This window comes from Rhinatrema bivittatum, chromosome 15 (assembly GCF_901001135.1).
Source record: "Rhinatrema bivittatum chromosome 15, aRhiBiv1.1, whole genome shotgun sequence".
Classification (NCBI taxonomy): domain Eukaryota; kingdom Metazoa; phylum Chordata; class Amphibia; order Gymnophiona; family Rhinatrematidae; genus Rhinatrema; species Rhinatrema bivittatum.
The window spans coordinates 46,792,544-46,819,585 of NC_042629.1; the positions used below are offsets into that span (position 1 = coordinate 46,792,544).

Consider the following 27,042-nt stretch of genomic DNA (forward strand, 5'->3'; position numbering starts at 1 on the left):
TGGGGATTAGTTTATTTTTCCTATGGGTTGTTTTTTTCTGGTTGCATGATGCATCTTGGAAAACAAATACATTCATGAGCAAAGAAAGCTGCCTTTATTTTCCACTGGAATTCTTTGGTTTCTTGCCAGTTGACTTTGAAGGTTTTAATTTACATATCCCACCGAGTCTCTGATAAATGGCTACATTCCATTTAATTAAAGTAACATTTCCAAGCCCAGAATGAACTTGTAATTAGCGTCCTCTTTTCTCCAAGAATGACGTGTCCTGCATGGGAGTGAAGAGTCGGAGAGCACTCCATGGTTGTGGGGTTCCAGGGCTTTATGAAGAACACTCTAGCATCTCCGTCATTCGCTCTTTTCTAGAAAGCTGTGCTTTGCTTTCCCAACAGGCTTTCCAGAGGTGGAAGATGAGATCATTTGATTGGACTCAATGCCAAGAAATGCAAAGCCTTACTTTTTTTGTTTTTTTCCTTCTCAGAGGTCAGGCACTGTTGCTTCAGTAACCCTGCAATGTGGACACCCAGCCCTGCCCGATGGGATCTCTCTCTTTGTGCCAATGGCAGCAGTCCCAGAGTTCTAAGCCAAGGCTTTAACGATGATCAGCTTTGGGAAGCTCAAACAGAGTAACTGAGTAAACAACGCAGATAAAGACCCAAATGGTCCATCCAGTCTGCCCAGCAAGTTACGTAGGGTAGCAACTGCTGCTCTGTGTAGGACACCCCCATGCAGAAACGTGATACCTAAAGTTAACACAGGTTCACCTCTTTCTTCATTTCCATTCTCTAGAGTTTGTGCTTATATCGGATGCTCTCTGCCTTCATCTCTTCACATGTAAACTGGATGTAGCCATCACATATAGACTGGATCTTTTTCCATCAACATCTAATATGTTCCCATGTTGTCTGTTCAAAGGTAATTGCCTTTTTTTGTTTTCCCTCAATGGTGACATCTCTGGGAAGATCCTGTGAGCTCATGAAGGTGACATCATGGTTCCCAGTTGTACCTCATCACATCACCATACTGTGCATAGGTGGACTGAACCAATTACAGAGGTTTTGGTTTTTATTACTCAGAGTTATTTGCACCACTACTGCTAAACATATAGCCACTACAAGGTGTATACATAAGGGAAGTCCCTGCACTGAGGAGCTTACTGTCAAGCCCAGCAGGGTTTGAACTGGCAACCCACAAAACTCAGAGCCAGGGTGTTTAACCGGCAAGCCACCACACGTCTTGAGATAACTTTAACATGTAAACAGTAACAGCAATCTCTCACAATCATGGGAAAGTTATCAGTGACATCATAGGCAATGGCAGAGAAGGACAAAATAGCCCATCCGGTCTGCCTAGTTGTCCTGTTCGCTGGTACTTAATATTTTGTGTGGATGAGCATATACATTTCCATACTTTAAGCAAAACACCAGGGCCCCCTGAATGCCTCCTGCCCCACCCACGTCTTTTCCCCAAACTCTGTTTCTACCACTGGCCTCTATATCAGTCCAAGAATGTTTAAATTCCATTACACTGCTGGTCTCTGTAGGGAAATTACAAATCTCTAAGAGTTTATTTCTTAGAGTACAATCTTTTTTTTTCATCATTTCATACTTAGCACAAGGACCTTTTCGATTAGTCAAGATTTAAAGTAATGTATTGAGAGTTTTATCAATTAAACATAATTGATTAGGCATTACATAAATATATAGCAATCGCTGTAGTGATGCAAGCCAGTTAGATACATTTTCACAGTTTCTAAATTAGCAAACAGATCATTGACTAAAGGTCTGCCCAGATTTCTTAAATTCACAAATATTAAAAGCTAAATAACCTCAGATTACTTGGGGTAAATTCTCACCTTCACAACATTATTAAGAGTTAGAGTTTGCACTGATAAACAACCAGAAATGGAAGCATTGTGTGCTATCTATCTCTTTCTCTCTCAGGCCAATACAGTACGTGCTAGCTTTACCCCTTATTCAGTAAGGGGTAAAGCTAGCACGTAAAGCTAGCATGTAAAGCTGTTACCCCTTATTCAGTAAGGGGTAATAGCGCGTCCAAAACGCACGTCCGACCCTCCCGAACCTAATAGCACCCGCAACATGCAAATGCATGTTTGAGGTCCCGAAAGTTAAAAAAAGTAAAAATAAAATAGAAAAAAAATTAGATATAGGTCCGCGGCTTGCGGGTCGAAAACCGGACGCTCAATTTTGCCAGTGTCCGGTTTCCGAACCCGTGGCTGTCAGACCCGCTGACAGCCGCCGCTCCTGTCAAAAAATAGGCGTTAGGGATGGCGTGTAAGTAATAACATAAAACATATAGGCTACTTAGCTAGGTTTAGGGGTCTGGTCTATCAGGGTAAAAGGTAGGCAAAGTAATGGGGGGAAGTTAGGAAGGTCAATTGGGTGAACTGGGAATGAATTAGGAAAATGGTCTCTGGCGTTGGGGTGCGTATCTAGTAAAATCCCCCCACTTACGAGAGCAAAGCGGCATTTGCGTGCACATGCGTGCGTCAATGTGAAATCGTGTGCTCACGTGTGTGCGAATTGCCAATTTTAAAATATATATGCACGTGTTTTAAAATTGCCGCGTCCGTGGGTGCATGCCGGCAAACGCTCATGCATGGCTCTTAAAATCTAACTCTAAGGTTTTATAACCCAGGCATAGTTTTGCAATGTCTGCATATCTCAGTTTTATGCATAGGGGAGAATCCAACGTCCTTGCTCGTCTGTCTTTGTTTAGTCTAACTGAAATTTGTGGCGTATTGTGCCTGTACCTCCATCATCTCCATTGTCGGGCAATTGCAGGCATTGTCATCGTCCTCTTGGGTTCTTACAAATCCGGTACGTAATCTAAAAGCCAAGCTCCCTACCATATCTTACCACCAAGCTTTGTAATAATCCAAACAGGTACTAACACTAATGAGGCTCTTATCTGAAGCATCTGGCCATCCTGTGCTCATTGATGCTAGGGTTATATCCAAGGCTGCTCCGTGCTGGTCACGCCAGCCTTCTTGGAAGCCCAGTGCAGACCATTGGCTTGTAGTCTCTCCTCTTTGGTCTTCATACATTCCATATGGCTGAGCAAACACTCAAGCCCCCTACCGCCTTTCTTTACCACCGGGGCCGGTGCCAACTAAGCAGTCACCTAGAGCGCCAGACATTTGGGGGCAGCAAAATCTCACCAGTATGAGGCACAGAGGGGTGCTGTGCCCGAAAAAGTACAGCCAAAGAAGGGAGCACTGTGCTGGATCCACTGCCACTGGTAGAAGAGTGCTGAGTTGGAGCTGCCACTGGTAAGTATGTTGGGGAGGGGGGTGCATGACCAAAGGTTCTCCTAGGGCTCCAAATACTCTTGCACTGGGGCCCTGACTGCTACCCCCACCCATCCTCTCCACTGTGCTCTGGGTCTGTCCAAGCATGGTGACATTCTGCCACTACTGTTGCTGATTAATGCCGTGTTTGTAATGTCTTTTATTGGACCGGTACAAGAATTATCCAAAGAAGGCAGAGTACATGGGATTTTGAGACCACACAAGTCCGTTTTTCAGGCATGACCAAGCAAAGGACTTGTGTGGTCTCTAAAGCTTATATAAAACATCTTGGGATAATTTATTTGTTTCGTTGGTCTGATGAAACGGTATCACAGCCTGTCCAGCTATCTGAAGACCACTGCTGCTACTGGAACTCCGCACAAGTGATGCATTAGTCATACCTACAGACTTAAACTTAGCTTGTGCTACTGGGTTTCCCTGGAACTGTACTAAGCACTTACCTCCTCACTGTAAATTTGGATAATCCCCTCTGCACACCTGACCCTACTCCAATGGAATTTAATTCCCAGCTCCCAGTCTAGTGAGACTATAGCTGTAATAGTAGTAGTTTCCTGTAGATAGTTGAGAGGAGCATAATACTTCTGGGTGGGCTCATTTGCCAATGTTTATGTCTGTCTGAGCAGCAGCAGCAGTAGGGTGAACCAAGAAAAGTGGGAGAAGGGAGGAGCCCTTCTAATCCGGACTTCATTTCAGTATTATACAGCAGGGCTTCCCAAACCTGACCTGAGGCCCCCAGAGCCCATCACAAGATTTTCAAGATATCCAAATGAATATGCATGAGAGACATCTGCATAGGCTGGGTTCCCAATGTATGCAGGTTTACCTCCTGTATATTCATAGTGGCTATAGTGAAAGCCCGGCTGGCTGTAGGGGTCCCCAGGAATATGTTTGGGAAGCCCTGGTGTATATGGTGAGTAGGAGAACCTTACCATCAGTCAGTTAGACACCTTCACTGCCTTGCACCTGCACTCACCTTAGAAAAAAGGAGCTTTCCGTGCAAGCTTCTGGTGTCCTAATTGACCACTGGAGATACAAATACATGGCTAAATCTGTATTTTAATTCTCTTCCGTGGTCACGATGAGGTGTGCAATGTTAATGGAGCCCCAATGCACTTTAATCATTCTAAGAGGAACCTCATTTGTCTCTCTTTATTGTCAGAACAGCTCTGCTTTGCAGTTTTACATCTAGAGGAAGCACACAAGGCCACTATTTATCGATAAGAGTGTCTCTCAGGGTTTCATTAACGTGCTACATGTTAGAGTGGTGATACTGGCAAAACTAATTTGGAGACGTGGGGGGGGGGGGGGGGGCTGTACAATTGAGCTTAGCAGTTACAATCATTTTCATGCTGAGAAGATCTTAGGGCCTAAAGTTTTGGGGAATGGAACAGCTCCCTATGAGGAAAGACTAAAGAGGTTAGGACTTTTCAGCTTGGAGAAGAGACGGCTGAGGGGGGATATGATAGAGGTGTTTAAAATCATGAGAGGTCTAGAATGGGTAAATGTGAATCGGTTATTTACTCTTTCAGATAATAGAAAGACTAGGGGGTACTCCATGAAGTTAGCATGTAGCACATTTAAAACTAATCGGAGAAAGTTCTTTTTTACTCAACGCACAATTAAACTCTGGAATTTGTTGCCAGAGGATGTGGTTAGTGCAGTTAGTATAGCTGTGTTTAAAAAAGGACTGGATAAGTTCTTGGAGGAGAAGTCCATTACCTGCTATTAATTAAGTTGACTTAGAAAATAGCCACTGCTATTACTAGCAATGGTAACATGGAATAGACTTAGTTTTTGGGTACTTGCCAGGTTCTTTTTGCCTGGATTGGCTACTGTTGGAAACAGGATGCTGGGCTTGATGGACCCTTGGTCTGACCCAGTATGACATGTTCTTATGTTCTTAACCTCCTCCTGCCTAGATTCATAATTCTTGGTAGATGAGGTGCGTTACTGTTCTGATCATCATCAGAGCCCTATGTAGGCATCACACCCATACATGCAAAGCTTGAAAATATCTGAATGGGGACAAGAAGAGGCATGGTCACAGTAAAAGGTTCAAGAAATAAAATATACTGAACAAAAAAAAAAGGACACCAAGGAATTACCAAGAGGAGGAACCTATACAGGCAAGGTGAGATATTGAGGAATTTAACAAGCAAGTAATGTTGCTTTCCAATCACAGAGAGTGAAGATATAGCAGACTTCACAGAAATGCCTTGTCAGTGCCAAATTATTCTGTGCTATCTGTGGAGAGACAGAAGATCAAGAAATGCAATTAGAGACCAGGAAAATATGGCAGAAAAAAACCCCCATAGTCCTCTCCATCTTAGGCACTACTGGCCTGATTAAAAAGATTTTGCAAGTTCCCCTGGCTAGATTGGCTACATATATTACACCTTAGGAGCTGCAGAAGGAAACCCTCATTGGCACAGCGCAAGTGCTATTAAGAGCACTGGTAGCATGCTTGAGAAATTGAGCATAACCTGGACCAAAGAGTGAGGTCCATTCCTGACCTGGTCTGCACAAACCTCACCCATTTGCAGATTCTAAACAGAAAGTCTGTCTGTCTTCCCCAGCAGGAAAGCTGCCTTCTAAGGCACCACATTCCTAGCATCTGCTTCACTAAGTAACATTTATAGTAGCAGAGAAAAGAAATCAATTTCCCAATGAAATAATCAGTGGGAGTTCTTTAAGCATCCTAGTGCCTTCTAATGGCAGAAGCTGGGAAGCAGCTCGAAAAAAATGCTAGAATGAAATCAGTAATAAACTCTATGCATGAAAAATTCATGGAGCAGAGCTATTGCAGAAGTAAAACAAGAAAACTTAAAATGAGCAAAGGTGACTAATGAGTGGATCCTGCATGATACCGAGCACATTATTGCATGCTAAGAATCTCATCCCCCTTGGCTAATAGAGCCGGTACATTTCAGAAAAGTGCTTCCTTAGCATCCTCCTTTCCCAGAATTCTCCTTTTTGAAAGGCTCAGCAATTTCTCTTAAGCCTTTATTAATTTGTGTGTGTGCTTGTACACCATTAGTCTGCTTCATCTGTTTATGATATTCACTCCCTTTGAAGAGCAGGGGTGCTCAGTTTTACAGTAGAGAAGGGGGGTAGTAGTTAGAACACTGGATTCTGATTTGGGGCTTCTTACCTTATAGGCAAGACACTAGGGCTGGTTCTTCAACTAGGTAGGATGCTGCAGTTTTGTGGGCCATAGAAGACGGTAGTTTTTTCCAGCTGCTCCAGCCCCTCCCCTCCCAGGTAGTATGCAGGGAACAGGAGAAGAAGGAGTGAGGCTGGAGTGCACAAAGCACAAAACACAGCAGAGGAGAGATAATCTACTCCCTTATCCAGCCCTACCCCTCCTGTTGTCCTCCACACTCCCCTTCCCCTCCTGTTTGCAAGGAACCGGATACATTCTCTCTTTGTTCTATCATCAGGGTTTCATCAAACTGTTTCTAGTCCTCCTTCATCTTTTCATTAGCATTTCTGGTCTGTCTCCTGCTGCACTGGGTCCATGAACTGATTCACCATGGCCTATAACCTCATCAGAGGCGCTGTCTTCCCCTCAAGGGTCTGCACTATTACTGCCACCATCATTTGCCCTAAGCTAAGGGCGGGCACCTTTTATCCTGGCAACGTGCAGCCAGAATGAAGTTTTCTTTTTCTTTCATTTCATAGTAGTGGTTACCTTGCTGAGATTTGGTTTAGATGTTATACAACAAGGTTATCACGTGAATGTACCTCACCAAGAGTAATTTACTTTGCTCTCTCTCCCTTGGAAATGTACAGTAATTATTCATCACCAACATCGCCACAGAACGTGCCTGATGAAATATGGTCAGTGTTGCCTCTTCATAGATACTGTAGGTTTGTTGCTGTTTGAGTTCTGAGCGTTAGTGCTGTTTTGGTATGGCAAGTTTGCAATGTAGCTTCTGAGTGTCTTTTTTTTAAGAGAATTTTGTGTTACTTCCCAATGTGCCTAGTAATAGCAGGCGTTTGTGTCATACTTACAGAGGTGACAACAGAATTTTAATTTTTTTTTGCATGGTAAGTATTTATTTATTTATGTTATTTAAAATCTTTTCTATACCGTCGCTAAGTCAAATACCATGGCAACGGTTTACATGTAGGCACATAAATTAATGTAGGTGAGGGCGTACAATAGTACATTCTATCAGGTGCCACTAAAGGTTCGGTTACAATATATCATTAAAGACAATCAATTGTTTAGTGGAGTAGGTCATGACCAATTGTACCAGAAAGGTACTGTTCACGGGTAAAATTCACTATTCAAAGTGTTACAATTATGTTTATAGTGATGTAGAGTTCGAGGACCACTCTACTGTATACTCCTAAGTGCTGTGCACCGGCGTTCTTCTGCCTGTTTCTAAATATTTTCTAGTAAGGGAAACATTCTAGTTATTACATTCAGGCAATGCAGTACAGATATCTTTTAATTTATAAATGTATGTATTTCTTGATGATTTTTTTTTAATACAGTCTAGCTCTAAAAATCACAGATGATACATTCATCACACATTGTGACAATTTCTGAAACATATATATTTTTTTTAAATATATTTTTTGTTGTTGAATACTTTCTAATATTCTATATATAATGTAATATATATGCTGAGCTATCCAGGGTTGCTTGAGAATATTAGAAAGTATTCAAACAAAATCAAATATACTTTATAAAATATATTTTAGATCAGAGTGGGAAAACTAGACTGGGATAATAATAATAATTTTCAACAAGACTAAAACAGCAAACTCTTCCCCATATGATCATCAAACAAAATGCAACATTTTCAAAGCATAACCACTGAGAAAGATCTTAGTGCAAAAGGTGGGATGATATTCAAAAAATTGTTCAAAGACAGCTCATCATGAGAATATGATTATGCATTTGAGGTGAGGTTATTTATTTTTATTTGTGCAGGTTTCTGTTTTTGTTATGGTTCTGGCCCCGAGCGCCGCGACCAGACCCTTACCTCCGTGCTCCTGGACCTGTTCCCGCTTCAGGTGGCCTAGTTCGTGGCCTGTTCGGCAGCGTCCCCGCGGGGCCCACGCCACCGGGAAGCTTCCCATGGACGCCCTGCCTCTAGGATGCGCGCGCGCCACTTGGGCGCTTTTCTAGGCCATTTCCCGCCAGTGGTGACTCCGCCCAGTTCCTGACGTCAGACGCCGCGGCCTTGATAAGCCGGCCGTGGACACTCAGTCTTTGCCTTGCAACGGGCTTTTCTACCGGTTCCCTGTTGCTCCGTGCCCCGGAGTGAGCTGCCTTGGAACTCGCTCCGTTCCTGCTTGCCTGCTACATTACCTGCTTGGTTCCTGCTTGCCTGCTACAGTTCCTGTCTACTGTTCGAGTCTGGTCCCAGTTCCCAGACCTGTTCATCAGCCTGCTCGTTCCAGTCTTAAGTTCATCAGCTCGCCTAAGTCCCAGTGGCCGGGCTCCTATGGGCTCCTCCCGGGGGGGGGGGGCTTCAGCTTCCAAGGGTGAAGCCTCACCTAAGTCCCAGCGGCTGGGCTCCTCCCGGGGATCACCAGCTTCCAGGGTGAAGAGCACCACTATGTCCTGCCTGGACATCTGCCTCCCGGCCTGCAGTGTACCAGAGACATTGAACCCCTTTCCCAGTCTCCTGCAGGTCGGCCCAAGGGTCCACTAAACTGAGACTCCATAACAGTTTTGTTGTAATATGGACAGTGTTGTTTTGTTTTGCATTCTGTTGTATTTGTTATTTGCTGATGATTGAATTGTTTTTCATTGATTGTATATTTGTATTTGTTTTATGGACCTTGCCCTGGGCATGCCTGTGGAAGGGTGAGCAAAAGAATGGATTGCTCCCTCTTTACTTGCAAATGATAAGCACTGGTCATACCAGTCATCAAAGGGACCATTCTCTTCTTGGCTTGCATTATGGAGTGTTACACTTACTTTTTGCATGTTTATTTCAATCGACCATTAACCTGTAAGGCTATCAGAAAGTACGAAGACCGTTAAGATATGAGATCATTGACTGCAGTTCATTAGACTAGATTTAGGCCCTGATTTCTCTTGTTTAAGAAACTTGGACAAAGAAAGCACAGTAAAACAAGAAGGGTTAGATATTGGAAACCAAAAAACATAAGATCTAATCTTCAAAAGAAACAGCTAAAGCCAGCCTAGATTGTGATATTTGATCAGCATTTCCAAGTTATATAGTTAATTACTCTGCTAAGGTGACTGAGTACAGTCATGCTGGTTGTATTCATTCATGTTGGAACTAAATCAGTCTCATCTGAGAGACTGTGTGGCCACCTCACCCAGGTCAACCCAAACAAGCTTTTCTAATCCTTGTCATGCCCTATTCTATGTATGGAGTTGTAGTTCTGATTTTCATTTAAAAAAAAACCATGGCCTACATCTCCCTGCATGCAATGAGGCAAAACCAGGATTGGATCAGCCTTTTGGGTTGGAGATCAGAATCTGAATCCAAAACTTAGCTTTTACTTCCTGGTTGGGGATGTTCCCCTGTGGGTTGGGATAGCAGGAGGAAAACTTTAGTCCAACCACCCCAGGAGAGTGACATTTACTGGCAAACTCAGGATGCATAATTCATTACTAGGATCCACAGCTGTCTGTGGCCCCTGCTGAAGGATGATGGCTGGGTTAGGAGAAAAGGGAGTTAGAAAGGGTGTGGGAGAAAACCATGGGTACTGCAAATGAAAGCTGATGGCACTCATGAGAGGCCAGTTCCAACTGAGCTGAAGGAAACTGATGAGTCAAAATAAAAACCTTCCATGCTCAAAGCAAATGCATGCATTTTGTTACCACCGCCTGTGACTTTGTTCAGTGCTCATAAGATATCATAGCTCTCAACCAAACTTCAGGACAGTTGAGCTCCCGTGACCACTGAGATTCTGTTGTTCAAGGACATGATGTCACTCTTATGATTTCAGTTCCCAGGTTATTCTGACACCCTGCTCAATAGTCCTTGAGTCTCCCAGATGCTCATCCACCATCATCATCATCACTTGGTGTACTACAGGACTGATTCTTTGGATGCAAGGGTCTTGAATACTCATGCACATCATCATCTTGGGATAATTCTTATCTTGCTCTAATACGGAGTTTTCTTAGATTTAACTGTCACAAATGGATATCCCAAATCTGTCAAAGCAAAGATTCCATGGAATATAAATTGCTTTCATTTCCTGAGTACTGTTAATTTTACCTTGAGAAAAGTCTATTGCCTTTCCTTCCATTAAGAGAATACAGAGTCCTCTGTGACTGTTTATAACCCACTCTTTAGATAATGCCTTTATCTAAAGAAAAAAAAAAGCACTGATAAATCATGCTGAAGCACTATTATGCAGCACTATGTATCCTGGAAGAAAAAATGAATGATCTTTTCTCAGATGACTTTGATTTGTCTCCATTCTCCTCACTGGAGTTTCACAATCTAGTAATCCATCTAGTATGGGGTTAGTTGTGAAATCCAGTCACCCTGTGCCTATGTGCTTGCGTGCATCGTATATATATCTATGTATATTGCATGTTCTTATGTATATTTTTATTTAATTACTGTCCTTTTCAAATCAAAACTCAAATGGACTTACAGTTCAGTCCAGGAGGTATTGCACTGCCCCAGAGGGTTTATAATTTGCTTGTACCTATGAAACATGAAAAATCACAAGGTCCCATAGATTAAGGAGGTCCCAGGAAGTTTCTCCCACGTTGCAGCCACTCTATGAGGACGAAGAAGGGGAGGTAAAGCTGGCAGATTCTTTCAAGGGATGGTCAAGCACTGAGTCTGGCACATACTGCAGAGTTGTTTGTTTGTTTGTTTTGGGTTTTTTTTTTGGTCGTTCTTCGATTCCAGTGGAGGACGGAGAAAGAGGGTGGGCAGCCTGCCCCCCCCAGGAGTACGGGTTCCCGCGGCCCCACCTCCTCTCCTCCTTCTCGGGCACGTCACGGCGGGGAGGACCCGGGGCTGGCAAACAGTTTCCGCGGCTCAGCCTGGAGCACATTTCCGAAGCAGGAGCAGCGCCCCCCACCCTCCTCTGCATTCCAGCGCTCCGGAGTCAGCCCCCGACCCTCGGCGATCGCCACCCCCGGCCACGGTGAGGAGCCGCCCGGGACAAGTTTTTCGGGGTGGGGGGGGGGAAGAGATCCCGGGCCTCCCTTTCTCCCCCGGCTCACCCCCTCCTCTCTTTTCCGTTTTGTTTTTTGCAGATCATGAGCCCGAAGACCCCGGCAGTTCTGCTTCTCTTGGTCATCTCCTGGGTCCATGCGCTGGTAGGTAAAGGGGCCGCCCCCAGGGTCCTGCCCCACTTGTTGGCCAAGAGTTTAGTGCTCGTCCCGAGGGGAGAGGGGACCTGGTTTGAATGGATCGGGGGCGGCCCCTCCTTCCTGACTTTGTGCAGACCGGGGGAGAAACTATGCGAAGTGAGCCGAGCGAAAAGAAGCCCCCGATTGGGCTCCGTTTACACGAGAAGAAATAGATTGAGCTGGGGGGGGGGGGGGGGCGATAGGAGGAGCACCACAAACAGGCGAGATGGGGGAGCAAAAAACGGGAGAGAGAGAGAGAGAGGATTTTATGGCCGGCGGCTGCCACATTGGCAAAATGAGTTCAAAATGCTCTGGCCCCGGGGCAATCCGAATTCTTATTCCGAATTGGAAGGCGACTTTGCGGGCTCTGACGGGGTTCGACGCCTCCTTGCGCGCTGAAGTTCTGACTTCGCTCTCTATTTTGCTGGCCCTGCGCAGCTTATTTTTTTGTATTGTAACTTCTTAAAAAGCCCCCCAGTCTGTATCATTTATTTTTAAGTCATTTACCTTCTCCTGCTTGCCTTGATCCCAGCCCGACTTTAAGTGGCTTTGTGTGCATTCTCCGACACGAACTTCCGAGAAGCAACATTTAAAAGCAATCAAGACACGGAACCGCGCAGCCAGAAAAGGAAACCTTTTTTTTTTATTTCACCTTTTGGCTGCTGCCTCCAGCCTGAGCTGCAGGGCTGAGGTCAGGGAACAAAGAGCCTGATGTACTGAGGCTGGCTTTTTGCTGTTCTGTGGCGGGGGGGGGGGGGGCGAGCTTAGTACATCAGGCCCAACGTATTTTGTAATTACAGCATGAAAATCTGGAAGTGATTAGCAAAGCAACATTGAGAGGGTCACAGGGGAGAGACAGAGAAAATGTAGGTTGTGGAAGAGAAGAAGGAGCCCCTCCTGGTTATTTCTTTTCCACTGGCAGACCTCTGTAAGAGGGGTGCCCCACCCTTTGGGGGCTCCCCTGTAGGCCACATTCCTCTGCAGCAGCTGCGGGCCTCTCATTGGGACCCAGCAGGGGAGGGGCCACTCCTGACGGCCAAGTCCAATGAAAAAGGCAGGGCCTTAAGAGTCTGGGGTTTACTCCCCATCCCCGAGTTACCGCCTGATGACAGCGCTCTCTTCTATGGCAGGTATTGGCTCTTCTCCTCTGGGCCTGATTATAACCTCCCAGGGTGCTTAGTGGAAGCACCAGCCCTAATGGCAGAGTTAGACAGTTCTTTCTGCTAGGGCATTTCCTGTAAGCTGATTGTACACTGCTCTGTACGAGTTTTTGTTTGAAATAAGAGGTCTAAAAATGAAAAAAAAAAAAAAACCCCCATAAATTACCTTTTTTTTTGTTTGGATTTTCTTCAGTAAGGTGACCAGACAGCTCCACCTCATAAGGGAAGAACTTGGCCAATTCTGTTTCCCCACCCCCTAAAGGCATCTCTGAACTTGTGGTAATTGAAATTACAAGACGAGAGATGATATAAAACCAGGACTGGTTCAGCTCATTCCTTATGATAGGGGTACAGTCTGGTTACCATAGGGTCTGAGCAAAACATAGGAGACAGCCCCTGACAGAACTGGCCCCAGTAATTCATGCATCAGCTGGTTTAAGGATTAAACAGAGATTTGCTTTGAAAATCCAGCTCTTTGAGGCTACTTAATGCATATAAAACCCCATTTTATATGCAAAAGCAGTGCTTTGAAAGTCATTTGGAGGGGTTGTGCCTGTAAACGTGTGGGCAGAACCTCATTTCGCATGTGCTTGCATCTGCTCTAGGAAGAGGTGCGCCGGAGTCAGGGGAGGGAAAGCAGGTTCAGCTTTCAGGGCAGGTGTGTACACCTGTACTGGGACAGGAGGCGGAGTCAGGGGAGCAAAAGGAGCAGCTTTCGCTGCAGGTGTGTACACCTGTATTGGGACAGGGGGCAGAGTCAGGGGGAAAGAGAGTGCAGCTTTCAGTGCAGGTATGTATATCTGCACTGGGACAGGGGGCGGAGTCAGGGGAGGGAAAGGGGCAGCTTTCACTGCAGGTATGTACATCTGCACTGGGACAGGAGGCGGAGTCAGGGGAGCAAAAGGAGCAGCTTTCGCTGCAGGTGTGTACACCTGTATTGGGACAGGGGGCAGAGTCAGGGGGAAAGAGGGTGCAGCTTTCAGTGCAGGTATGTATATCTGCACTGGGACAGAGGGCGGAGTCAGGGGAGGGAAAGGGGCAGCCTTCACTGCAGGTATGTATATCTGCACTGGGACAGGGGGCAGAGTCAGGGGAGGGAAAGGGGCAGCTTTCACTGCAGGTATGTACATCTGCACTGGGACAGGAGGCGGAGTCAGGGGAGGGAAAGGGGCAGCTTTCACTGCAGGTATGTATATCTGCACTGGGGCAGGGGGCGGAGTCAGGGGAGGGAAAGGGGCAGCTTTCACTGCAGGTATGTACATCTGCACTGGGACAGGGGGCGGAGTCAGGGGAGGGAAAGGGGCAGCTTTCACTGCAGGTATGTACATCTGCACTGGGACAGGAGGCGGAGTCAGGGGAGGGAAAGGGGCAACTTTCACTGCAGATATGTACATCTGCACTGGGGCAGGGGGCGGAGTCAGGGGAGGGAAAGGGGCAGCTTTCACTGCAGGTGTATGCCTGTACTGAAACAGGGGGTGGAGTCAGGGGAGGGAAAGAGGGTGCAGCTTTCAGTGGAGGTGTGTACACCTGCATTGGGACAATATGCCCGACATGGGCTATTATCAAATTTCACCATTTGAAAGGACCAGGGCTGGATTTAGGCAGAGGCAACATAGGCAACTGCCTTGGCATCACGTTCTGAAGGTAGCCAAATACTGGGACTTTCCCTGCATTCCAGGGGAAGGGGAAAGAGGGAATCCTTTATAAGTCCTCTGCCTATGTACGCTCTTATCTTAAATCCGGCCCTGGAAAGGACCGGATTTAAGAAAGAGCAATGTTCTATGGTACCCAGCCTGGCTTCTTGTCCCAGTGAATTCCCTATGGCAAACGTTGCAACTTTGGCTGCCCCCCTTCCCATGCCTCCCAAAAGCCCTCCCCAAGTTTGAAAACGAATGCCCAGCAGCCTGGCTCCACACCAAATCTGGTTGAGCTAGGTCCAGCTGTTTAAAAGTGGTAAGGGGGGGGGGGGGACCTCACACCCAAACCACATTGCTCATAGACCTCGGTACGATCCACTAAACCTCTTCTTCTATCCAACCAAGCCTTAAAAGCCATTGGCACAAAGAACACATTAGTATGGTCTGGAAGGGAATGGGGGAAGGGCTCATCTCTGATTCTGTTTTAGGGAAAGGTCAGACATGTAACGGGATGGAGATCCATCGATTACTGCTTTTCATCACATCATTACATTCAGACAATTTAAACAAAATTACAGCCCAACACACTGCAGTAATGGTTAAAAACTCACAGGTAAAAGCTATTTTGACAGGAAAAACAGAGGCCATAAATGTAACCATAATTAAGCACTTAGCTTCAGAGATACAAAGGTTAGGATTTAGGGCAAATCACAGGTCTCTGGTCCATCTCATGTCCCAGTGCCAAAGCTCACCAGCATAGCCTGGATTCATCCCCCCAACCTGGGAGCTGAGGGCCAGGCGTGATTAGACGTTGTCTTCTCCAGAGCAGAGTTGGAACAAGCAGCCTGGACATTTGAAGCACGGGGAAGCTTGTAGAGCTGCTATCCCTACTGATCATGTTCTGTATAGAAATCCTCTCTACTTTCCAGCACACATTAAATTCTCCAGAAACATAAGCACATCAGCGGATCTCCGCTATCCTTTTCACACCCTCTCGTCAACTTTAAAACACCTTTTTACACTGAAGGAGCTAAAAACTTCAGGTGATGGACTCCGATTGTATACAAAAATCAGCCTGAGCTCTCATCTGGGGAAGTCACTGAGGATTTTGGAGGTTTAGATCCATCCTTCGTGCTGACCACCTTCCCCATTGCTACCTTTCCATGCCCCCGAGCTCTTTATAGCATCACCTGCTCTCTACAGACCCTACAGTCCTCTGCGGCTGAGAGAGCATGCTGTCTCTCCCTGCTCCCCCAAGACAAAAAAGTAAAATGCTGTTCCATCTGATGAGACCATATCTAGTTTCTATCAGGCTTACAACAGAGCAGTCCCCCTCCTGCTCAGGCCGCCCTCTGCCATGCATTATAGCATATTGTTAGCTGTACCTGGGGGTTAGGCAGAATAAGGCAGTATGAGCCTTATTCTGAGGCTGAGCAAGGCTTATTCTGAGGCTGAGCAAGGCTCAGATATCGCTGAGCAAGATTTCTGGGTGGATACACAGAGAGACCTGTGAATTGGGAGATTAAGGTTCTCCCAAGTGTTGATTGGAAAATTACCTGAAACATGACAGTAATCTGCGGGTCCGGCGTGGTGGTTGGGGCAGAAGACGAGCGTTGTCAGGAATCAGTTAACTCACCCTTCCTCTTCTGGCTGTGCTCATAAGAATAAAAGACACCCGTGGTGCTGGGTTGCAGGCTGTCTGGTGGGTCTTGGGGGAAAAAAGCCCCTTGTGTAACTTCTCGCTCCTTTCCTGGTCTGGGGGTGGAGGATGAGGGACGGGGGGGGGGACGGGGGGACGACGACTCTGCTATGGTCAATATTTCCCAAATGAATGAATCATTGCAAATGCTGTGTCCTCTTTACCTTCCCTTCTGCTGGACAGTTTCAGTGGGCTGGGTTTGTGGACCCAGCTGGTCTGCTTCTACTCATAGTTGAGAAAATTAAGTCACAGAATCCACAAGGTGGACAAAAATGTTTTGTTTGGTTTTTTTTGGGGGGTGGGGTTGGGGGGGTAGGAGAAGGACATATGGAGGGAAGAGGAATTCTGTAGTTCCCTCCTTGCTCTCTGGGTCAGAACCAGGACCAGCATCAGGTTCCATGATCCTTCATTCTCAATTGCCTGGTGATTTTCCTCCCAACTTACTTCAGCCGTCACTGCAGCAACAGTTTGGCCTGGGGGCCATCCAGAGCTCCTTCTGGACTCCTACAATCATTGGCCCTATCTCTGGCCAGCAGGGGGTCCGCTGTGGTTCCCTTCACCCTGGGCCTGCAAACTTTGCTCCTCAGCATCCCCTTGGCCAACCCAAGGGTTGGAAAACCCAAGCTGTGAGAGGAACCTGGATCCTCCGCATGGCAGTGTGCGGCCCTGCCACTGACCCCCCAGGCCAGTCCTAAAAAATGGCAAAATATTCCGAATCCTGTGTTGTGGAATCACATAAATAGGCACCAAATAACATTTAAACGCAACTTTCTCTCCATGCTATGAGGCTGGAAGACAAAGATATCTCATTCTGTTTTGTGCTGTAAGCCTGCCACTTCCAGATTTGAAATGAAACACCTTGGACCGAAGTGAGGTTAACTTTGAGTGGAAATTGCAAGTAGAGAGCCTGAGTTGTGAACAGTGAAAATGGATGTTTTCAGCCGGTTTAATGCCCCCACATCTGGCCCGTATGAGAAGTGTAAATGAAATAATACCGGGCCGTTCTGGCCCTGGTGCATTGAGTAAGCAAGGAAGGCTGTTCTGATCCCGAATGGCAGGCACAGCTGCTGTTTACTGGAGGCCAAAGCTTCTCCCCTGCGGGCCCTCATTTGCCAGAGTGCTAACTGGGTCTGGCCACTCCGAGCTAGAAGATGGTCACCTGGTGGACCACCATGGCAAAGGGCTCTCTCTTCTGGGCTCCCCCACCGGCCAAGCCTCCAGCTGGTTTTCAGTGTGGGCACAGCTGCTGCGTTTCCGAGGGCTGGGGAAACCTTTGATCTGAAGGAATGCTTTTATTTTAAAAGTCCGACAGTGTATGATATCTTTTTAGCTTTGAATTAAATCAGAAGAGAAACCCCCCCCCCCCCCAGATCTCAGGACGGTGCTTGACAAAGGAATATTTGGCATGGTCCAGGGCTGGCATACTTCCTATCCAGTGGAGTGAAGTGGAAGTGTTTTGGGCAGGTAATTGTAGACTGCTCCACAGCAAAAGCTGAATGTCCTGCCTTGGAGCTACCTGCCGATGAGAGATCTACTGTGTGTTCATTTTCCAGACAGGAATGTTATTTTGCAGGTCAAGGTTCTGGCGCTGTCTTTGTGCTGGGGAGAGGGGAAGGAGAGGGCGTTTGCTTGCGTTAATGGGGGCTGGTGGGAGATAAGAGAGATTATCGCTGCTGCGGTGAATTAGTGAGTAGCACTGAGGCTAAGAGAATGCATAATCAGTCGGGCATGGGTTGTTAACTGAAATAGCATCAGAGATGGCAGAGAAAGGGTGACCTCCTGTTTGTTAAAGTTAGTGAACAGTGCATGCACATACACTGGGTGTGGGGCAACTGCCACAAAACAGGAGACTGAATTAGCACGAGCTTGAGATTTGTGAGCAGTAACGCTAATGATTGGGACTACTGTTCCTGGCCTGTGACTGACAGTTTTTAGATATTGTAGGGCTGGATTGTGAACAGATTTCCCCTCTATCCCAGTACCATATTTATCTTTAACTGCGTGCTTTCGTCTCATGGCATGGTTTTTTTCTTTTTCTACTATTGCACCTAAAGAGTGGAATAGCCTTCCAGTGCAAGTGAGACAAGTACAAGATTTCAAAGTTTTTAGAAGGACTCTGAAGGCAGTATTTTGAGGCAGCTTTTGAGTGAAGTGGGATAACTACTTTTAAAATATTGTTTGAATGAGGAAGTATGTAAATAATGTTTTCATTTGTTTGTATATGTTTGTCTTATGTGGTTTTATGATTGTTACATTGTAATCCATGCCGAACGTTTTATGGAGGTTGCGGAATAAAAGCTTTTAAAATAAATAAATAACTTCTCTTCAGGATGGGCAGAAGGGCTGTGCATCGCCTTGATTCTCCATGGCTCATGCGCATGTCCCAAAGCGCATGGAGCAGAATACAGGCACGCACACAGATTGCTCCTCGCACCATGGTCGAGTACAATAAAACAGAAAGGCATTTCGCTGGAAGCCAGCTGACAGGGGAATGGACTCTTTCAAACAGAATAACATTTCTGAATTACTCGCAGAAATTTCGAGGCCCATATTCAATAAGCTGGAAAGCACTAAAGTTATCCAGTAAAGTTCCCTGGCTCTCTGTAGGTGAATATTCAGTGAGACAACTCTTCCACTCTATGTGCTCAGCTAAAGTTATCCGTGCCTCTTAATATGCCCCAGTTTAAAGTTATGTGGATAAACTTACCCAGATAATGTTAAACTTAACCAGCTGTATTCAATATTTAGCCAGTTAAATGTAAAAAAAACCCCTCCACCCTCAGAATAAAATTTAAAAAATTGCAGGTCATAACAGCCGAAGGAGCATCCCTAGCCACACCCTATCGATATGACCTGGCTCCGGGCCCCCTGCCCCAGCTGGAACCCCTCTCGAAACCGCCAAGGCTGCCGGGAGCGCGGCAGATTCTTACCTCATCTGGCGGTGTCCAGCACTGCTCCGACACCGCTGCTGGTGCCGCACGCTCCTAACATTGTCCGAGTCTCATCGGAATGTCCGTATTATGTGCCCCGGAACACCCCTGAATTATCCAGCTAGCTCTATCGGGGTGATGACTCACCCAGGTAAAATTTAGCTGGTTAAAGGAGCGGGATATTTCAACCTCCTGGATTTGTCAAGGTAGCAAATGTCTTAGAATACTGCTCTTAAAAATGTAATTTCATTTCATTTAAAAATAAAGAGGCTGCTACTCGGCGCCCCTGAGCCAGAATTTTCCAACTTAGTGGCCCTGTTTGAGTATTTGGCTGTGTTCAGCAGCTGCCACTTAGCTGGGTAACTATTTATCCAGCTAAATAATGGGCCGGACGAGGGCAGGGCTACTTCTCCAGCTCACAAACCTGGGTAAGTGCTGGTGTTCAGCCTTATCCTGATAAGTTAGACCTGCCATTGAGCAGGACCGCAAGTTAGCCGGAGACGTTTATCTGGTTCACTCTTAGATAGCCCGGTAAGTTCAGCTCTACGGCCATAATGTGGAATGTCCCAGAAAAGTTAAGCCAGATAACTTGCTCAGCTGAATATCTACCCCATATAAACCCTGGTTATGAACCAAACCAGGGCAGTGTTTAACATAACAAAAACATATCTCAAACATTAACCAGGACATTATTCATAGAACCCAACCAAATCACAGCCCAGAGCACATTTTTTTCCATCAACCCACAAACTAGGGAGAGGAAAATAAAAATACCAGTGTAAACAAGCTAAGGATGAATCACTCTAGTGGTGTACACTGATATGATCACTCTGACTCCATGCAAACAGCAGTACCGCAGGGACTAATTTATTTTCTCAGCCCAAGAGAGTTAAAAATTGAAACCCCATGTTTCCAGATTGTTTTCTAAATGTGGAATAAACGGATTCCAACCCGAGTTCTTGGGGGTGGGGGAAGCTTTTCAGGGTGCAGGTGCTGACAAGGAAAAGGCTCTTTCCCTAGGTTTTGTGTGCTTTAGTGCTCAAAGTGAGGGAGTATCCGATCTAGAATGAAACCCATGGGTGGGACAATACTGGATACATAAAGGGGACCTTTACCTAAAGAGCATCCTCAACGCCTTAGGTTTTATCCTGGCAGTTATTAGCAATCAGTGGAGCTTGCGCAACCTAGGCACAGCCTTCTCCCTGTGCGATCAGCCCAGGAATATCCGACGGTCATAGTTTGAACAAATTGTAATTTCTTCATTAGTCTAGCTGGTGATCCCACATAAAGGGGCTTGCAGTGGTCCAAGTCAGATACCAGTAGGGAGAGAGGTGCAGTCCTTATTACACCTGGCTGTAGAAAAGGGTGGAGTTGTCTAATAATGCAGAACTTTCAGCGGTCTCCAATATCTGCACCTCCAATCCAAAGGTAGAGTGCAAAACCAAACAAGAGGATCCTTGGGTAAGTGAAGGGAATGAGAATCTGTCAAGGTGTCACTGGTTCACATTGGTCTTGGTGAAGGAGATAATGGGGTAGATTTTTAAAGTTATGCGCAGGTGTAGATTTGTTTGCGCAACCCGGCGTGAACAAATCTATACCCGATTTTATAACGTGCGCGCTCCTGCAGGGTCGGTGCACACAGGGGGCTGCACAATTGTGCAACCTGTGCGTGCCTAGCCGAGCAGCCTGCCTCGGAGGGAACTTTTTTTCCAGCTTCCCCTCCCTTCCCCTACCTAACCCACCCCCTAGCCCTAACTAAATCCCCCCACCTTTGTTCAGAAAGTTACGCCTGCCTGAGGCAGGCGTAACTTGCACGCACCGGCCAGCTGCTGGCGCACAATTCCCTGGCCCAAGGGCTGGTTTGGAGGTCTTAGCCATGCCCCCGGAACGCCCCTGAATGCCGCACCACCCCCGACAAGCCCCCCAAGCAAAGCCCCGGGACTTACGCGCGTCCTGGGGCTTTGCACGCGCCGGCGCGCAGGGCTTTTAAAATCCGCCCCTATGGATTCTGACAGGTAGGCGTGTTAACTCTTTCTTCTCCCAGTCCTTCAGCGGTATCCGCTTCCTTTGGATCCATGGTCATGATGTGTCCGTTCCCCCGGCTTTGCTAACATTTGTAGCATCTGGCTTATAATTGCACACAGCATAAGGCTTTTGCTGTCTGCTGTCTCTTAAATGATGCATCTTTAAAAAAAAAAAAAAAAGTGAGAAATTGCTCAGGCAAACATGTCACATCTTTTATATTCTGTGCAACTTTTCCCTAGCGCTGTCTGTATCAATTGCATTTCGTTGTCATGTAGCTAAAGTGTATCAGGCAGCCTGAGAATGGGAGAGAGAGGGGTAAAATGTTTAGAGAGAGGCAATAAAACATCGCATGGAGCAAATTTTCAAAAAGATACCAAGCACCCAGTTTAGCTAGCTGTTAAGTTAAGATCATTTTAAACTACAGCCTGGCCAGCTAAGTTAGGGGTGCTGAATCCTTGGAGGACACCCCCAGGCCAATCAGGTTTTCAGGATATCTCTAATGAATATGCATGAGATTTATTTGCATGCACTACCGCATATATATGCAAATATTTCTCATGGCATATTCATTAGGGTTATCCTGAGAATCCAACTGGCTGGAGTGGGGGCCCGTTTTATCACCCTTGAGCTACGTTGTGCCTGAAAATGAGCCTAAAATTAGCTGGCTAGAATTAGGCTTGTATTATGTGTGCTAGCCAGCCACGTCCTTTCCCAACCCTGGGGATGTTTTTCTGGGCTACCTGCTTTTTGAGTGGCTAAGCCTAGCTGCCTAGTTTCACTAACAAAAACAATACAGCAGAATTAGAAGAGGTACAGAGAAGGGTGACCAAAATGATAAGGGGAATGGAACAATTCCCCTAGGAGGAAAGACTAAAGAGGTTAGGACTCCTCAGATTGGAGAGATGGCTGAGGGGGGGAAATGATAGAGGTGTTTAAAGTAATGAATGGAATGGAACAAGTAAATATGAATCAGTTTACTCTTTCAAAAAGTACAAAGATCAGGAGATACCCAGTGATCAGACAAATCTGATTGACTTTTTTGACTGGGTAACCAAGGAATTGGATCAAGGAAGAGCACTTGACGTCATCTACTTGGATTTCAGCAAAGCTTTTGATACGGTTCCGCACAGGCGACTGGTGAATAAAATGAGAAGCTTAGGAGTGAGTGCCGAGGTGGTGGCCTGGATTGCAAACTGGTTGACGGACAGAAGACATTGTGTGATGGTAAATGGAACACTCTCTGAAGAGAGAGCAGTTTTAAGCAGTGTACTGCAAGGATCGGTGTTGGGACCGGTCCTGTTCAATATCTTCATGAGTGACATTGCGGACGGGATAGAAGGTAAGGTTTGTCTTTTTGCGGACGACACTAAGATCTGCAACAGAGTGGACACGCCGGAAGGAGTGGAGAGAATGAGACTGGATTTAAGGAAGCTGGAAGAGTGGTCGAAGATATAGCAGCTGAGATTCAATGCCAAGAAGTGCAAAGTCATGCATATGGGGAGTAGAAATCCAAATGAACTGTATTCGATGGGGGGAGAAAGGCTGATGTGCACGGAGCAGGAGAGAGACCTTGGGGTGATAGTGTCTAATGATCTGAAGTCGGTGAAACAATGTGACAAGGCGATAGCTAAAGCCAGAAGAATGCTGGGCTGCATAGAGAGAGGAATATCGAATAAGAAAAGGGAAGTGATTATCCCCTTGTACAGGTCCTTGGTGAGGCCTCACCTGGAGTATTGCGCTCAGTTCTGGAGACCGTATCTCCGAAGAGACAGACAGGATGGAAGCGGTCTAGAGAAGGGTGACCAAAAAGTTGGAGGGTCTTCATCAAATGACTTATGAGGAGAGATTGAAGAATCTAAATATGTACACCCTGGAGGAAAGGAGGAGCAGAAGTGATATGATACAGACTTTCAGATACTTGAAAGGTTTTAATGATCCAAAGACAACAACAAACCTTTTCCGTCGGAAAAAAATCAGCAGAACCAGGGGTCACGATTTGAAGCTCCAGGGAGGAAGACTCAGAACCAATGTCAGGAAGTATTTCTTCACGGAGAGGGTGGTGGATACCTGGAATGCCCTTCCAGAGGAATTGGTGAAGACCAGAAATGTGAAGGACTTCAAAGGGGCGTGGGATAAACACTGTGGATCCATAAAGTTTAGAGAACGTGAATGAATGTGGAAAAAAGGATTTGCATTCACAAAAAAGCGGGGAGTACCTTGCTTGTTACAGCGGTTACTACCCCAAACCAAATAAGCCTGATACTTCACTTTCAATGCATATCCAGCATAGCTCTCTGCTTCAACAGCAGGGGAGAAAGTCTGATACTTCACTTTCAATGCATATTCAGCATAGCTCTCTGCTTCAACAGCAAGGGAGAAAGTCTGATACTTCACTTTCAATGCATATTCAGCATAGCTCTCTGCTTCAACGGCAGGGGGAATGAAGAAAAGTGGATCTGTATACAGACAACAACCAACAAGGACTGAATTACATAGTCTGGGTAAACAAATAAGCATGGGTGTAGCTTGCTCATTGCGGCGGTTACTACCCCTAACTAATTAAGCTAGATATTTCACTCAGATGCAGCTCCAACACTGCTCTCTACATTAATGGTGGAGGTGGAAGGGAAATAGAACCAAAAGGTTACTAAGAGCCAAGAGTAACAGATAAGTATGAGAAAAAAAAAAGTGCAAAACTTGCTGGGCAGACTGGATGGGCAGTTTGGTCTTCTTCTGCCGTCGTTTCTATGTTTCTATGTTAAGTTACTAGGTAATACATTTAAAATTAATAAAAGCAAGTATTTTTTGTATTCAATGCATAATTAAGCTCTGAAATTTGTTGCCAGAGGATGTGGTGAAAGTTATTAGTGTAGCTGTCTTTAAAAATGTTTTGGACAAGTTCCTGGAGGAAAAGTCAATAAATCATTATTAAGTTGGAGCTGCAGAAATCAACTGCTTATTTTTTGGGATAAGCAGCTTGGAATCTCTCTACCCCTTGGGATCCTGCCAGGTACTTGTGACCTGGATTGGAAACAGGATGCTGGGCTTGATGGACCCTTGGTCTGACCCAGTATGGCATGTTCTTATGTAGCGAAATGGATATTTCCAGGGCCATTGCTGGGAATGAGGCACCTCAGACAAGATTTGCACTGAGCTCCCCCTCCTCCATCCCCAGCAGGAACGTTCATAGCCAAAATGGCCTCTTTTCAATGACATGATCGGCCAAGGCTCGGTTCCCCAGTGATGACGGAGCCGGCTGGGAAGGGTGGTTCCTTCTGATATAGCAACGACAGCGGCTGTAAGGGAGCTTGCCTCTGAAGCTGGAGTGATGGTGATGGCGCCCCCCCCCCCCCTCCTCCCCTCGGCAGGAGCCCATGTTGCCTGCTCCTTCAGATTGTGCTCCGCAGCTTGCTGTACGGCTCCTGTGACTGCACCCATGTTGGGTCAGGCTAGCCACACATCTGGGAACAAGAGCATTGTAGTATGCAACTTGCCCCATTTGCATCCATCTTCCCAACTACCCCCCCCCCCCCCCCATGCAGCTTGCCACCCTATACAGGCCCTCATCTTGTCCACTCATAGCGATGACCTTAGATAATTACTTATTTGTTCCCAATAAGCCCTTTTTTTTTTCAGGTGTTCCTTTAGTGCACGGTTTCAGGGGCTGTCCTTGGGCTTTGGGTTCGTCCACCAGTCAGGATGTCTTACCTCTGACCTGAGCCATTCCTAGTTCAAAGCACATGGTGACGAGACCTCACACTCTTCCATCCGATTTTCATAGGCATCTTCAGATGAGAACTGACCAATTTATTGTACTATAATTTCAATAGAGTGCAAGCCTCGTGAGAAATATGGCCGCTCATCCCACATATGCAGCAAAGCATTGGAATACTATAAAGGCAGTGATAAGCCAACTGGTTCCAGCCACAGCATACCCACCTCTTCTGCTTTGCATATTTCCTTTTTGTGTGGCGCCCACCACATTCTCCCAAGTGCTCTTCTGCCCAATATGTAATGATCCAGAGCCTCCAGGCTAATTACTTTCAATTGCTAAGTAATTAGCTGGGAATCATCTTGACTTATCTCATTCTGAGTAAATCAAAATTGATTCTGAATTCCTAGCCTGTGTCTGCGGTATTATTTCTGTCAATGACTGGGAATACTAAACACAAGAGCTCCATGAGTTGGCCAATGCCAGCAAAGTCTGATTCCGTATCGTGGTTTGTGGGGGTGGGGGAGGAGAGTGAGAAGGAAAGGAATTAGGATGAGGGCAAGGCAGAGACACTGGAAGGACGCCAAAGCAAAACATGAAAGATTTAAAATGCATGAGAAGGGTAAAAAGGTTAGCAATACATGCGAGAAATCATTGCTTATTGAATACATTTAAGCAAGGATTGCTAAGTGCTCTGAGACCTATTGGACTGGGGTACCAATCTGATCCGCAAGGTCTGCAGACCACTCTGCATTTCAGGGAAGTTAAAATAAGCAAATGAATCTACTTGGACCAAATGTAGGCAAATCTCTCTCGTGACAATTAATTCTGAATTCATTGTGAAAACCAAACTGGGTCGCATTCTCAGGGAACCAGATTTGCATGCCACTGCTGCAGGAGTCCATGACAGAGCTGCTACTGTTCATGCCACCACGGCAGGAAACCTTTGAGTGCTCAGGAGCCATAAAGGGTCAGACATCTGGAATTACCAGTAGGGCAGATGTTGATGGCAGTGGACTACTGGTCACTTTCAGTCGGAAGTTATACCAGTTCAGTTGGTCATGAGTGCCCTTTTGGGCAGTTAGGTTAGGCACTTCAGGATATTTATGAGTCAACTTTAGTTTAGTGTTAGTCTTGAGTTTGATAATTTTATTATTACGGGAGATTTTAATGCTCATTGTTGTCAGTTTATTACAGGTCCTATTTCAGCTTTACACAAATTGTGAATTCTCCCACTTAGTAATATTTTAGATTCCTTAAAAGTCCAAAGCTGTGCAGTCCTATTTTTGTACAGTGTTGAGATTACCCCTCAAGAGGGTTGCATATAGGAATAAAAATGAGCTAGACTTGTGTCTGCTCTGGAGGTTGTAATCATTTCTCAGAAGAAGTTCCTCCATGTCAGTTTGTTGGTTAGCTCAGGCCCTTAATTCGCTAGCACCCCTGAAGAAGCACTATTTTGTAAAGAAATCATCCCCTGGACACGCAACAGAATTAGCTGGATGAAAAAACGTGGGCAGGCAGCTGGAGAAAACTTGGCAGATTAATCTACACTTATCAGACAGTGTTATATATCGTAAACATTTAAAGGCCTGAGATTAAGGCAGGTAAAAAACTGATTGGGCAAAACACTGCACTTAGTCTTTTGCTGTGTGTTTCTCTCAGAAGATTGGCCAGGTCCATCAAGATCTGGATTGCGAGACTCCTATCATTATTCCAACTGCTTCTGATCCCACTTTAGATTAGTCAAGGGACTTGTTTGAGTTGGTGGGTCTGTTAATAAAACAAATTCAGGAAATTTTAGTAAAGTCTAAAACAGGGCAGTGTGAGCTCAGTCCCTGCCTCCTCTTGCCCCACACACTGATCAAAGAGGATTCCATTATTTCCCTGATCAGATGAAACAGTGATTCACCCTCTGCTGAAAACAACAAAACTGGATATTCAGTTAATGGAACATTTGATGCCCTGTTTCTAATTTCTTTCTTTCTTTTTTTTTTTTTGAGATAGAAATTGTGGAGCGGGCACTGTGCCAGGGGTGGCCATCTCTGGTCCTCAAAAGCCACAGACAGGTCCGGTTTTTCAGGATATCCCTAATTGGTATGCATGAGAGAGATTTGCATGCACTGCCTCCATTGTATGCAAAGAGATCTCATTCATATGTATTGTGGGTATTCTGAAAACCTGGCCTGTGGGTGGCTCTCGAGGACTGGAGTTGGTCGCTCTTGCACTCATGCTGT

The 27,042-nt window shown here is 45.9% G+C and overlaps 1 protein-coding gene across 1 annotated transcript in view; it reads left to right on the forward strand.

Annotated features, from left to right (window-relative positions):
• The first annotated feature begins 11,162 nt into the window (after positions 1-11,162).
• The window catches only part of FSTL1 (follistatin like 1), a 66,229-nt gene continuing 50,349 nt past the window's right edge, over positions 11,163-27,042 (forward strand). Inside the window, exons 1-2 of the mRNA XM_029579273.1 lie at positions 11,163-11,437; positions 11,550-11,612. Of these exons, the coding sequence (XP_029435133.1) occupies positions 11,553-11,612 (60 nt within the window). The 5' untranslated portion in view covers positions 11,163-11,437; positions 11,550-11,552. The remainder of the gene's footprint in view (positions 11,438-11,549; positions 11,613-27,042) is intronic.